The sequence below is a fragment of the Crassostrea angulata genome, chromosome 1 (genome assembly GCF_025612915.1).
Source record: "Crassostrea angulata isolate pt1a10 chromosome 1, ASM2561291v2, whole genome shotgun sequence".
NCBI lineage: Eukaryota > Metazoa > Mollusca > Bivalvia > Ostreida > Ostreidae > Magallana > Magallana angulata.
Genome location: NC_069111.1, coordinates 53,428,068 through 53,441,627, shown reverse-complemented (window position 1 = coordinate 53,441,627; position 13,560 = coordinate 53,428,068). Strand labels below are relative to the sequence as shown.

The following is a 13,560-nucleotide window of genomic DNA, read 5'->3' as shown; positions in this document are numbered from 1 at the left end:
TTGAATTGCTAATAATTTCTATTTTAGACTTCAGTCTGACATGAAAAGGCGCATGATCAGAGTACATAGTAAAATTTGCTACAATGAACTGATCAATTTTTGAAAATACATCAGGGGTAGTTATAACATAACGCTCATGTCCCTTGGGCCAACAAATGTATAATCTTTATCCATACCCAAATTATGACGCCCATTTAAAATTCTTAAGCCACTACTTTTACATAATGATAATAACTTGTTACACAAATCATTGATGACCATGTCAGGATTAGTTCTACTTTGAAGACGTGTGTCTAAACCATAAAATAAAACTTCACTTAAATCTCTCAAAACATATATCATGCATTATAAAATCATTTGCATTTGCAGTTCTTGCATTAGTGTCACCAATCAACATCACTTTTCCAAAAGTCAAATATTAAACAATTTGGTTTTCTAGCTCACTAAAGATATCACAATCATAAGCTTGGTAAAAAGTTGAACTGCTTGGTGGTATATACACACATGCTAAATACAAATCTTCAGAACTATCTAATAGACATTTATCAAGCTTAAGCCATATTATAGTGTCACACATATTTTCAAGAAAAGATACATAATGCCTAAGTTTTTCACGAATTGGAATAACACAACCACCTCCTTGTTTTGATTTTGAACGCATTCTTGGAAAAACAAAGCTATCAAAACCTTCCACGTCAATTGAGAAATTATTTTCTATCCGTAAGGAGAACGATGTCATATGAGAGAATGTAGCACTGGAATTTTTTATCGCTGAATTTACGGGCAAAACCCCCGTTTATGTTCCAGCTGATTATCTTCACGAAATCATCCTCCAATTGCCCCTAAGCTTCACCTCTGCCGTTTCCAGCGTCCTATGTAAGTATGTCCGCAGGCTCGTCGTCCTCGGGATCGTCTCTGCCAGCCTCTGTGTTAATGGTGTTTCCTGTCTCTCCCATGTATAGTTTGTCGTATTTCAATACAGCCCTTCTATTTTCCTCCAATGCTTTTCTCAATATAGGCATTTCGTTTTCTCGACGATTTCTTTAGGAAATTGTTCTCGTTTGTTGTACTGCTTGTTTTTGAGCTTGTATCCAGATGTCCTGACACTTTCCCTGACCCTGAAGTTCGAGAATTTCACAACAATAGGCCTTGTTTTGTTGTACTGGAATCGTCCAATCCTATGGGCACGCTCGATATTATCTTTAATGCCAACAATGTTCAGTTCTGCTTCACAGAACTCGTTGATCAGATTTACACAGTTCTCCTTTCCACTGCCGCGGTATTCTGCGAGTCCGAAAAAAAGCAAATTATCCCTCATACTTCTTGCCTGCAGATCTGTAATTTGGCCTTGTAATTGTTTATTCGCTAACTTTAGTTCTCTGATTTCCTTAACTGTTTCCTCAACGTCTCCTTTTAGGCTAGTCTGATATCTAGATTTCTTGATTTCCCCCATCGAGTTCCCCAAGTTACCAGTAAACTTCTCTAGATTGCCAACTCTAGTCTGTATATTTTCAATGCGATCGCACAATGCAGTCAAATCTGAACTTACTTTGTCAATTTTCGACATTTTCGCGTCAAGTTCTCCGATTCGAATCATTAGTTGATCCACCCATGCTGGTTGCGCAGTGTTCGAATGTGCGGGCGGTGGTGTATTTTTGAACGTGCCGACTTGCCCGCCATTGGCTCCCCTCCCTGTCCGGTTTTGGTGTCGAACCATCCGAACATAACCGTCTCTGGCTATCCTTATTATCCTCCGACATTATGGGACATGCACAACGACTTTTGTAACACACAAACACAGATATATCCCCGTAAAATAAGAAATAAATCTCCTCTCAAAAACTCTGACCGTCCATTCTTAACGCATGCGCTACTTGATACATTAGCTTCCAGTCTACTTGTATAATTTAATAAAAAAAAAACTACACTGCACACTCGTTGTTGATAAGAGGGGTATAACACTACCACGCGTATCTTACGTAAGTAGTGCACACGTTAAGTAAAAGTCTTAAGTGATCGTATAGTGGTTTTATTCGGCAAAAAGCAAACTAAATACACAGTCCCAATTCGGGGAAGTCAGAGAGAGATGTTAAGAGTTCGAAAGAGCGTCGGAATTAACCTAACTTGCGAGAAGTTAGTAGTTTTATAATATTTGGGGAAAACAACTATCAAAGTAAAACAAGTGTTCATTGGTTGTTGAAAAGCCCATTAACAGGGCGCCACCACCTTGTTACTATGATGCTCCAAGATGGCGTCAAGCTGGTCAGTCAAGAACCCGCCCCTAATCAGTGTACTTAGGGTCAACCAAGGTCGCGACAGATATTTACTAGGGGGTGGGTCACTGTATCGTGACCAATTACTGTCATCTACATGAACCGATCAAACGACTAATTGATTTCAATTAGCAGATTGATGTATGTAATTGTTTGGTTTACATCAAACTTTACCCCCTCAGGATATTTGTGTACTAATCGGGAACATAATGTCCAAATTGGAGACATACTGACCAGCAAGGATTTAATTACGGTCATTAAAGGATCATCACCTCAAAACAATACACCCCATAAATATGTAAACATGGTAGCTATTGGCTCTCTCTCTGACCTTCCTTTAAAGCAATATAGTCTTTGATGGACACATAATATTCGTGATTCAATTAACATGGAATATACATTAAATAAAGGTATTTACTTTACGAAAGCATTCTATACTGATTCTGAAATTATATGATAAAGTCAAATCACAATAGTTCAAAGAATAATATGTAATGTCCAATTAGTATAGTCAAAGTTATAGGATACGTAAAATATAAAGTCCAATCACCAGTGTTCGATTATATAATTCACGTAACAAGGGCTATTTTGTTACATACCTCCACCACATCGGGAAAAAGTTGCTCAATACACTGCAACTTTTTAAGCACAGTCTCGATACACAAAAGAGTCTCTTTACACAAAAAAGTCTCTATACACAAAAGAGTCTCTTTACACAAAACAGTCTCTTTACACAGAAAAGTCTGTATAGAGTTCAGCGTCCGGTATTATCGGAGAATTCATCGAATAGCGTATGACACTTCCGGAATCATCGGAAACGAAACACAGGTCTGGTGTAGGTTCGTCGTAGTCGGTGTCATCGGTAACATCGTCGAAGTGATACTAGAAAGTTGATACTTCTAGTATCATCGGTATTTCCTCGGCTCTGGTTGTGATTATACACAAAAAGTAGAAGGTAATTCATTCTTCCGTCATCATCGGAATGTTTAACATATTCCATTTCCCTCATCTGCTTCACTACACATGATTGTAGTTTGCTGTAACAAGTATTTAAAAGTTATTGGCTATGGGTACGGTAGCACATACCCACGGAAAGTTCTTTAGGAAAGTCCAGGTCGTTGATGCAAGTCCAGATCAGGTCAAATAAAAATAAGGCCGTTGATTTACATGAGACGTGCCTAATACATCCCATGTCCGGTAAACCGGAGATTAGTCAGTAATAGATGTCGGAGCTGACCCAATTAAAGATGAGGCCCGGCTTGTAATCAGTTCAAATCTTGGTAGGTTTGGATAGATAGGCCCGTGTTCAGCAGTCATCCTGAGCGTCTCTGGAGATTGTTGAGGTAGCAAGGTCGCAGTAGGTTCAGTCTCTGCAGGCGGTGCAGTGGATAGTGTAGGAATGTCACCACCTTGGGTCTTGACCGCTGCATACGTCGGCAGTACTGACATCTTATATTCCCCACTATCCCCCTTTGCATTCCAGAGCCCAATTATTCTACTCTTGATTCGTTTACGACATTTAATACCAATTAAACATACGACAATGAGTAAGATACCCAAAATCCCTATGAAAGGAAAAGACCAATGGGGTAAGTAAAACTTTTCTTCAGGTGGAAAATACATGTACTTTAGCTCATTTTGCAAATCATCCATTTCAATGTGTTTAATTTTGTTTAATTTAAAAGGATAAGTAGAATAGGTAAATATTAGTAAGATTCGGTGAAATTGTTCCCAAATATTTTTGGTGTTGAGGGTGTGTACAATTGTAATATTAAGGTGGTTTTCAGGGAATTTGACAGTCGTTTCTCGGCGAAAATATGGGGATAAGGTTATTTGACCGTGTACAGCTCGACGTGACTTCGGTAAACGTAGCACGCCAACCGGAGGCTTTACCGAACGAATCGTGGTCTCTGTACCGCGTTCACGTGTTGGGCAGACTTGAGGAAATTTAACTCTTGGACTGTCGACACAGCCCACTGACCATCGCTAATATACTGCGCCAGCGGCAAATTACTCACATGAACTACTTTTTCACAAAACGTTTTTATTGCATTCGCCTTTTCCATAAAGAGGGCCACTAAGCAGGTTTTACTCAAATACACGGGATAAAGGGGACTCTTAATAGTACAAAAATCTTTGACAACATTGGTACACTTATCTTTTTCGTGTGAAGTTAATAGGACATACTGGATTTGGTCTGAATTGATTGCTAGCATTTCATTTTCAAGCGCGTATCTTGCGACAAAATTCTTATCATTGGAGTTAGGAGAAAGCGGTTGTTCCGCAGCGGGAACGGAAGAAGTGGTCACTATAGGAACAGGTAAATTGTAAACTTGGTAAACTTCAAACGTAGAATATCCGTCTAAGAGAGGGCTGTGAACAATGGGAAATAACTGCTGGGCTTAAACGTCCCATGGCCAACATATTTAATTCATAAACAAAAAACAAAAAAAAAAAACAACCCAAAACAAATATACTTTACTAACAGTGCTTCAATCATGTATCTAGCTATTCCCACGCATAAGTCAGTCATTATGACCTAAAGACGTAAATATCGTCCGGATTTTAAAATCCACGTGGTGAGGGTATATACGAGTTTACAAAAATTGATACAGTGCTTTCAAGAGACCCTTAGCCTTACTGCTCCTTGATTTGGGCCTCTTGACCTTGACCTCCACAATTGACATGTCTTCGTCCGAATTTGACATTATATAATCCCAACTAAGTTGCTCGTCTGTCAGTGGTTCAACGTCACCATGCACAGTCTCATCGGTCTCAATGTCGTCGGGGTCAAGTTTTATCTGGTCACTACGTTCATCTAGCCTATCAGCTAAACGTTCCTCCCTATGTCTTATTCGACTCTGTAGTTCGGCCAGTGGTATGTCATCCTCATCGGAGGAGTCCGTCCGTTCGTCTCGGAACTTGTCACTGAGAGCCTCTGGCCCTTCGTCTTCGATTGTGGAGTCCATATGATCCTTAGGACGAAAATAAGGACGAAAATTAGAAGAATCAAGGACTCCGATCTCGTACGTCTTGTCGCTTACATCCGGTCCCGTCTCTGTGCAAATATCAGAGTCATCAGTCAGTAGTGAGTGATCTATCCGAGAGAGGAGGTCAGCACAAGAGTTTTCTGTACCCGCAATATATTCTACGATACAGTCATACCCAGCCATACACATTGCCCACAGATGAATTTTCTTGTTCGGCATGGGGGATTCCAAGACATACTTCTGTGGTTTTATTTTAACTTTACCCGTGGTTCGTAGCAGGGAAGATATGCACAAATCATCATCCAATGGTACGATAGTATCATTAATTTTCAGTGAGGCCAGTCTGCAATTCGTACCTTTTTCTACAGAGGAGATGTGCACATTCTCCTCCAGGGGTACATGCGCATTCTTAATTCTTAAAGATTTTAGGTCAAAATACAACCTAACACCATTACTAAGCAACCAATCACGCCCAAGGATAACATTTCTGGACATTGAGCGTGTTACATAAACATCTTGTACAACACTATTTCCGCCAATAATAAAAGAAATTCTAGCCACTCCATCTATGTCTAGTGGGGAACCATCCACACCCATTAAATTTAACCTTTTTCTTTGTAGTTCCGGTTTGCATTTTAGTGAATCGTAACTTTTCCGTTTGATAAGACTCACCTCTGCTCCAGTATCCACTAGAGCCTTAAGTTTCTGGTTCTGAACTTTAATTAAACAAGAATTTGGACTACCAGCAAAATTAATGAAAGCTGATTTTAACTTCTTGGCAGGTGATTGATTACTTAGTTCTCCTACTCTTACCTTTCCTCCTCCGCCGCCGGCCTCATTGCGACGGAGGGTTTCTAGTTTAAACGGTTTTTCGGGATGGGACGTTTTCGAGCTTGGGGCTGTCCTGGTCTTTCGGGGCAATTTCGAGCTATGTGACCTTCTCTTTTACAATTAAAGCATGCATTCTCAAATTCTTCAGTTCTGGGCCTTCTTCGGTACCGCATGTGACCTATTTCCATAGGCACAATTGTGCGAGGGGCAGGGAGGGGGTTTTGAGGATTTAAAGTAGGGGTAGGGTAGGGCGGATCAGGCGCAACAGGTCTGAGCCTGGGAAATACCACCTCTTCCGGATCTCGCGTCGGGACAAACTCTTTCCCTAACCGCATTTTAACCTCGGTATGAAAGTTCTGTATTGAAAGCGCGCTATCCGCGGCAGCCGTCAGCGTAGTCGGCTTTTGATGCATGATTTTGATTTTCATGTGATCGTCGGACATACCGTTAATGAATAATTGTACCAACTGGCGCTGTACCTCAGGAGGGTCAAGGCTGTCAAATGCATCGAGGGCAAGTCGAGAGAGTCGAGTGCTGTACACTTGGACATTTTCGTCAGGTTTTTGTTTAATTTTGAACAGGGATGCATATGCGTGATGTTTGTCATTACATTCCCCAAATCTTAAAATTAGTTGGTTTTTCAGGTGCCCCCATCCCCTTTCTACAGTTTGGTCATGCACGCGCTGTTCAATGTACAGGCCGATATAGTCACTTACATCCCCCCTGCTATGTCTTAGAGCAAGACGGACTTTTTCATCATCTGTCAAATGGGGATTTAAGACCAAAGCTTTGTTTATTGCATTTATCCAAGCCCGGAATTCCGACGGCTTCCCCGAAAAAGGAGGTGTATCAATTATGATTTCTTGCTTTTTAATGGCAATTTTAATTTGTTTGAGTTTCTCATTCACTGTCGTACTAAGTTCAGTAAACCCTTGCTGTATCGTACCAGCAACAATATTTGTGGCTTGTTCTAAACCTTCAGTCATGTTTACCAGACAATAAATACCCAAAAGAATAATAGAATAAATAAGAATAAATCAAGAGTAGATGAGACTCGGACTTACAAAACAGGACAGTAAAGAATAATAAAATTGTCTTACCGTGACTGGTTGGATAGATCCAAAAATCCAAAGTCTTTTAAAGAAGGTACGAATCCTGGTCACTGGCACCAATCAGCCCGTATAACACTACCACGCGTATCTTACGTAAGTAGTGCACACGTTAAGTAAAAGTCTTAAGTGATCGTATAGTGGTTTTATTCGGCAAAAAGCAAACTAAATACACAGTCCCAATTCGGGGAAGTCAGAGAGAGATGTTAAGAGTTCGAAAGAGCGTCGGAATTAACCTAACTTGCGAGAAGTTAGTAGTTTTATAATATTTGGGGAAAACAACTATCAAAGTAAAACAAGTGTTCATTGGTTGTTGAAAAGCCCATTAACAGGGCGCCACCACCTTGTTACTATGATGCTCCAAGATGGCGTCAAGCTGGTCAGTCAAGAACCCGCCCCTAATCAGTGTACTTAGGGTCAACCAAGGTCGCGACAGATATTTACTAGGGGGTGGGTCACTGTATCGTGACCAATTACTGTCATCTACATGAACCGATCAAACGACTAATTGATTTCAATTAGCAGATTGATGTATGTAATTGTTTGGTTTACATCAAACTTTACCCCCTCAGGATATTTGTGTACTAATCGGGAACATAATGTCCAAATTGGAGACATACTGACCAGCAAGGATTTAATTACGGTCATTAAAGGATCATCACCTCAAAACAATACACCCCATAAATATGTAAACATGGTAGCTATTGGCTCTCTCTCTGACCTTCCTTTAAAGCAATATAGTCTTTGATGGACACATAATATTCGTGATTCAATTAACATGGAATATACATTAAATAAAGGTATTTACTTTACGAAAGCATTCTATACTGATTCTGAAATTATATGATAAAGTCAAATCACAATAGTTCAAAGAATAATATGTAATGTCCAATTAGTATAGTCAAAGTTATAGGATACGTAAAATATAAAGTCCAATCACCAGTGTTCGATTATATAATTCACGTAACAAGGGCTATTTTGTTACAGGGGTTGGAGGCTGAGACATACCGAATCGATGCAGAGCAGTTTTGTTCAAATCTAAAAGTTATCTGTGCAGTAATTACTGTGAAACAATACAAGTCAAATTGTTCAAATCATAAGTTTGGAAGTTCACCTCACGGAAGACGATTCTACACTTTTTAAATTAGTCGGAAGGAACACGAGAGAAGCGGCTATATATGTCTCAATGATAGTGCTACTGCCAACATACAAAATAAATTCTCGCATATTCTATTACAATTTAAGAATTTGCGATCAAATTTTGAAATTATTTAACGAATTAAAAAGTTATAACTAACGAATTAGAAGAGTTTGAGACAGATTTTGACAGCGTAAGAATCTACTCTGATATATCGCATTTGATTTCATGGAAAAATCCTATTCTTAGTGCCATTTCCATGTAAAGTGCCTTTAATGAAATTAAACAACAAAAAAGTATATATACCTGTACGAATGAAACACTTGTTTATTATTTGAGCGCAACATATTTTGCTTTCTTGTGCAATTTAACAACCCAAAATCCACATGTTGTGTGTACCAGATCGGCTCTCGTAATGGATTATCTGTTTAATTTTAAAGTAATCAGTTGTTTCCCATAAACTCTAGATTATTTGATCACCTGATGAAAAAAAGGTAAATTTTACAGCATATATAAAATGTGGACAATATGGCTGCATTTTGTAACCCCCCCCCCCCCCTTCAGAATGGGGAATTTCGAATCACGTGTGAATACTATGACTGCTTATAAAAATGCGTTTAATATTTTTTTTGTTAATTTGTTTTTGTTTATGCAATGCAATGGTATTATTACGCTACCTAGATATATTAAATTCGCAATTTGTTTGTGTTGATTATTACTGGTTTATATAAACGTTTCCCTCCATGTTTCTACAGAGAGCGTACGCAGGCACTGCATAGGGTGAATACATATTATGGATTCAATTAATGATATACTTTTACTTTCTGAAGACTAGAGGGGGATATTATGATCTAATCAGTTAATAAGATCATTTTTTTCGCAGTGCCTGTTTTGCCACTTTTAAAAAAGTTACTGCTTCGTTATACCCGGAAGAGGATCGCAATATACTATATAATAAAGTTGTGGTGTTATAAGGTTTACCCATGTAACAGTCCCTTCAAAGACAGACTATTTCATCACATGCTAGCCGGGGGTGGGGGGAGGGGGTGGGGTGGGGCTCTAGGGGAATTTTTTGTGTGACATTAATATGTTTTACATGCATTTGATTCACAGTGTTTGCAAATTCAAAGCTGCCATTTTACACTCATAGATAAATATAAATTTTATTATTCATAATTTATTTATTTAATTTATTCAATTCATTATTCAATTTGCTAGCAAACATGATTTAATGACGATTGTGCTTGTTATTTTGAATAAAATAACTGATTTTTTCAAATGTCACGAGACCATGTGGTATACAAAATGATTTCAAACCAGAGTCGAAAGTGACTTGACTTAACGACTTTTAGCAATCTAAAGTCATTTTTTGTTCTTCTTTAAAAGTACGACTGACATACGAGCTAATATGTCTTTTTTTAATCCATTAAAATAAAATTAAAGATGGGATTAGAGGTCGTTAGATAAAATTTGTATTATATCACAAATATCATGAGAGATCTTATATGTATATAAAAACTCTATATATAGTTTTGGTTATCTTCAATCTAACATGTGCAATTGTCGTTTTTTATGATCGTCTGATTATTGAACTGATTTTCTAATTGTGAGTTACAGAAATTGTAGCTTAATGTAGAGAATTCGTTTTTATAGATAAACGCTCGTGCATTAGTTGTTAATGGCTCAGGAAAAGCAGACGTTCTTGAATTAAAACGTTTTAGCATTTCTACATTAACCAGCGCACCACGTACACGTATATCAACATAAAATTCAAACGTTTTTGAAAAAAATGTGGTGCTGTTTCGCAAATATTTTAACTATTCCGCAAATATCATAGCATGAAAATTCCGCAAATATTACATTCAAAATAGTTGTAAACGTGCAAAAATCCGAATACAGACAAATATCAACCCATTTCTAATTATTTTTGCTGAAGTATATGATCATCTCATTTATTTCATGAATGATAGAGGTTTTGAATAGGAACCTGTTTCTTCAGTTTGAAAAAAAAATCTACACTCTATGATATGATGCTATTTATCACACAAAAATTGCAGTAGTCCAGCACCTCTCTGTAAATATTTTTCTATCAGCCCGTTTATACATGAAATCCTTGAATACAGATTAGTATCTTTGAAAATGTAACTTTAAATCTTGATATCAGGTTATAATCGAACAAATATTTCTAGAAATAAAGTTTGATTATGATCGATAAATAGGTACATTTTGATTGTGACCAATTGACATTATTTTCCGGTACTTGATGCATGTATTTAAAAATGTAAAGGAGGCGATGTTGTTTGGGATGGGGAGGGATATAAGTACATGTATATTGGATGGGGGCTATAGTTGGCAAAGGGGCAAGTTTTCTGAAGTTCCTTCTGTATTTTTCAAGTTTCAAATGTCATCAATGTGTGTCTATATGTGTGTATATAAACTGTAATTTAAGAGAGAGAGAGAGAGAGAGAGAGAGAGAGAGAGAGAGAGAGATATCCCCAATAAACAACAAGGTGTATCGTATATCCCGTCCCTTCTCTAATTTGGGATACACCTCTAATACATATTGGGAGGCTTTATTACACCTGCTGTTATTTAACTGGCCGTGTATACACGAGAGCTACTGTTGGCGTGTGTATACTAACAACAATACACACAGGGGATGTCATAATTATTTTAAAGGGATTCTTACCATACCTTTAATCAATAATTGGAAAGCATTCACAAATTTAGGCGTAATTACGAATAAAAACATTCGTAAAAATGTTAAGGCATCTAATCTATTCTTCGCCTATTACATTTATTGCAGGTTCAATTTTCAAATTTTCTCTGGCTTTTTTAATAACAATATTATATAGTCTGTACATTTGTTTGGAATTTTCTATTCCTCTCCACCTATGAATTGGACGAGTATGTTAATATACGTGTTTGGATTTGAATTGTTAATTAAAGAATAAATTCAAAGTTCAGGCACGTATGATCGTTTTAAAAATGTGTGTGTGTGTGGGGGGGGGGGGGGGGGGGGGGCAGATTCATCCAAAAAATCTTAACAAGTAAATAAAAAGAAAAAAAAAGCAGTTTTCCTATATATCTTAAAACCGTAAAAAAGGGGGGATAGCGTAGTGTTCCTTTAACTTCATTTCCTCAATTTTTTACAAGTTCCCCCCAAAAGTGAAGGGGGGGGGGTGGGCCAACGCCATGACAATTCATTTTTTTATATGAATATCAAAAAAAATGTTTGATGCGAGTATAAGTAGAAGGGGGGGGGGAGGGGGAGGCGCCCAATCCCCCACCCCATCCCATGCTACGTACCTGAAGTTAACCATATACTATAAAATCTGGAGTGGATTGTTTTATATGAAAAAAAAGTTTACAAATTCCAGTAGAACCCTCGCTATGATAGCGTTACTTGAAAGTCCCTATAGTTTACAACTATAAAAAAAAAAATGGATGGCACAATCTTTAGTTATCAAACAAATCTAGATGACATTTTTTTTTTGGAATTTCGTACTTTTATTCCCTTTTCTGATCTAGATTCTATGGACATTGGTAATATTGAGAGTTGATCCCTTCTGTTCGTTTGGGGTTTTTTCTCGATAAATTAGAATGCGTTTATTAGTATCATTGCACTGCACATCTTAAGCACGCAAATTTAATCCAAAGATGACAATATTGGAAATTTTAAAATTATCTTATTTAAACAGTTAATCAGACGTTTTCAAATGTCATGTAATGTGACTGATTTAAAAAAAAAAAACCAATACGACAACTTATCTAATATTATTAAGCTTTAATCAAATAATAACATTTTGTATTTGTAATTATATCAAAATTTACCTTATACATGTACATGCATATAAATATTTTTTTTATTCATGCTTTACACATTTATAATAAACCACCATCTAAGCGTTACATGCACTAAAATAATTGAATTTTGAATCAATGAAATAAGACGTGTGTACCTGGACATACATATAAATCATTGACTGAATGCATTAATTCTGTAACATAACATGCCGTCAGAAATTTTTGAGGTATATTATGGATACACGCGACGTTCCTCATTTTAAGATAATTTTCCTTGATATAACATTTCTTCCTTATTCGCATTTAAACCAGCTGTTAATGCTAAAAATTCAGAGTGCATTATAACAGGCCATTTTTAGAGTAATATTTTTTGATTTTGTCTTTTAATAGCATTCAAAATGCAATTGAATGCTTATTGATAATGTAGTTGTATACATTTTCAACAGAAACTATATATTCATATAGAAAAATATCAAATAACATCAAATGTAAATTTTGAATAACAGAAATGGGAATCTTCACATTGCGGAGATAGGAAAAAGTTGAAAATAATTGATAATAGGTTGCATCTGACCTTAACTTAACTTTAAATTTTATACCTTTTAAAAAACATCACCTTACTAAAGTTCATTGTAGTATCATTGTGGTTTCATTGTGGTTCATTGCGGTTCATTGTGGTTAAAAGACGCGCCGCGATTCTCGGGTTTTTTTTATTGCTGTACATTGTAACAAACATAAACATTGACTTCAGTATCATCGAATTTGTTTTTTGTATAAAAAAAAAAGAAGATGAGAAACCATCATCTATAAAAGTAAATTGTACGGCCATGCATATCATTATTTGTAAATGTCGCACATGTAGTGTTTATATTTATCGATAACCATGAATTGATTTATAAAACGACAATTTTATCGCCTTGATATCAAACCTATAGTAGTATAGTGTTTGCGTGAACAAGCCTCTTTTATCTAAGGAATTTTGAATCATGTACGTATACGTAACTGATTTGAGATGAATATCATCATATAAAATGGTATTAATCCATGAAAATGTGGTGAGTTTTCAGGCATGTTATGACTGATTTTTTTCTTGTAAGGTAGCTTAAAACACCTCACAGCCTACTCAATATTCAGGGTCATGAACCCTGGGGAGCATTCATTATTGTCCCCAAAGAGAGACAACTCTTGAAAACGTGCATTGACTATAGTCCGTTTCTTAATCTTATTAAAATAAATAAATTGAGAAAAGTTTTCAAAGTATTTTAATTATAAATAATACATATAACAATGAGTAAAAGGCATGAAAAAGGCATGAAAGAAGTACATGTATTTATCAAATATAGGCTGGTACATGTACCTGGTGAATATTAAATGTATATTGCTTGTAGGTACATGCATAAATCTACACAACT

General features: G+C 36.7%; 1 protein-coding gene across 1 annotated transcript; it reads right to left on the bottom strand.

Moving 5' to 3' along the window:
• Window positions 1-1,009: 1,009 nt before the first annotated feature.
• On the bottom strand, window positions 1,010-1,567 carry LOC128192982 (uncharacterized). The gene has a single exon (XM_052866128.1). The coding sequence runs from the start codon at window positions 1,565-1,567 to the stop codon at window positions 1,010-1,012; it is 558 nt and encodes a 185-aa protein (XP_052722088.1).
• Between the last annotated feature and the right edge of the window lie 11,993 nt (window positions 1,568-13,560).

Bases quoted from the DNA above. Each gene is read 5' to 3' on its own strand.
- LOC128192982 (XM_052866128.1), bottom strand. From the start codon at position 1,567: ATGTCGAAAATTGACAAAGTAAGTTCAGATTTGACTGCATTGTGCGAT.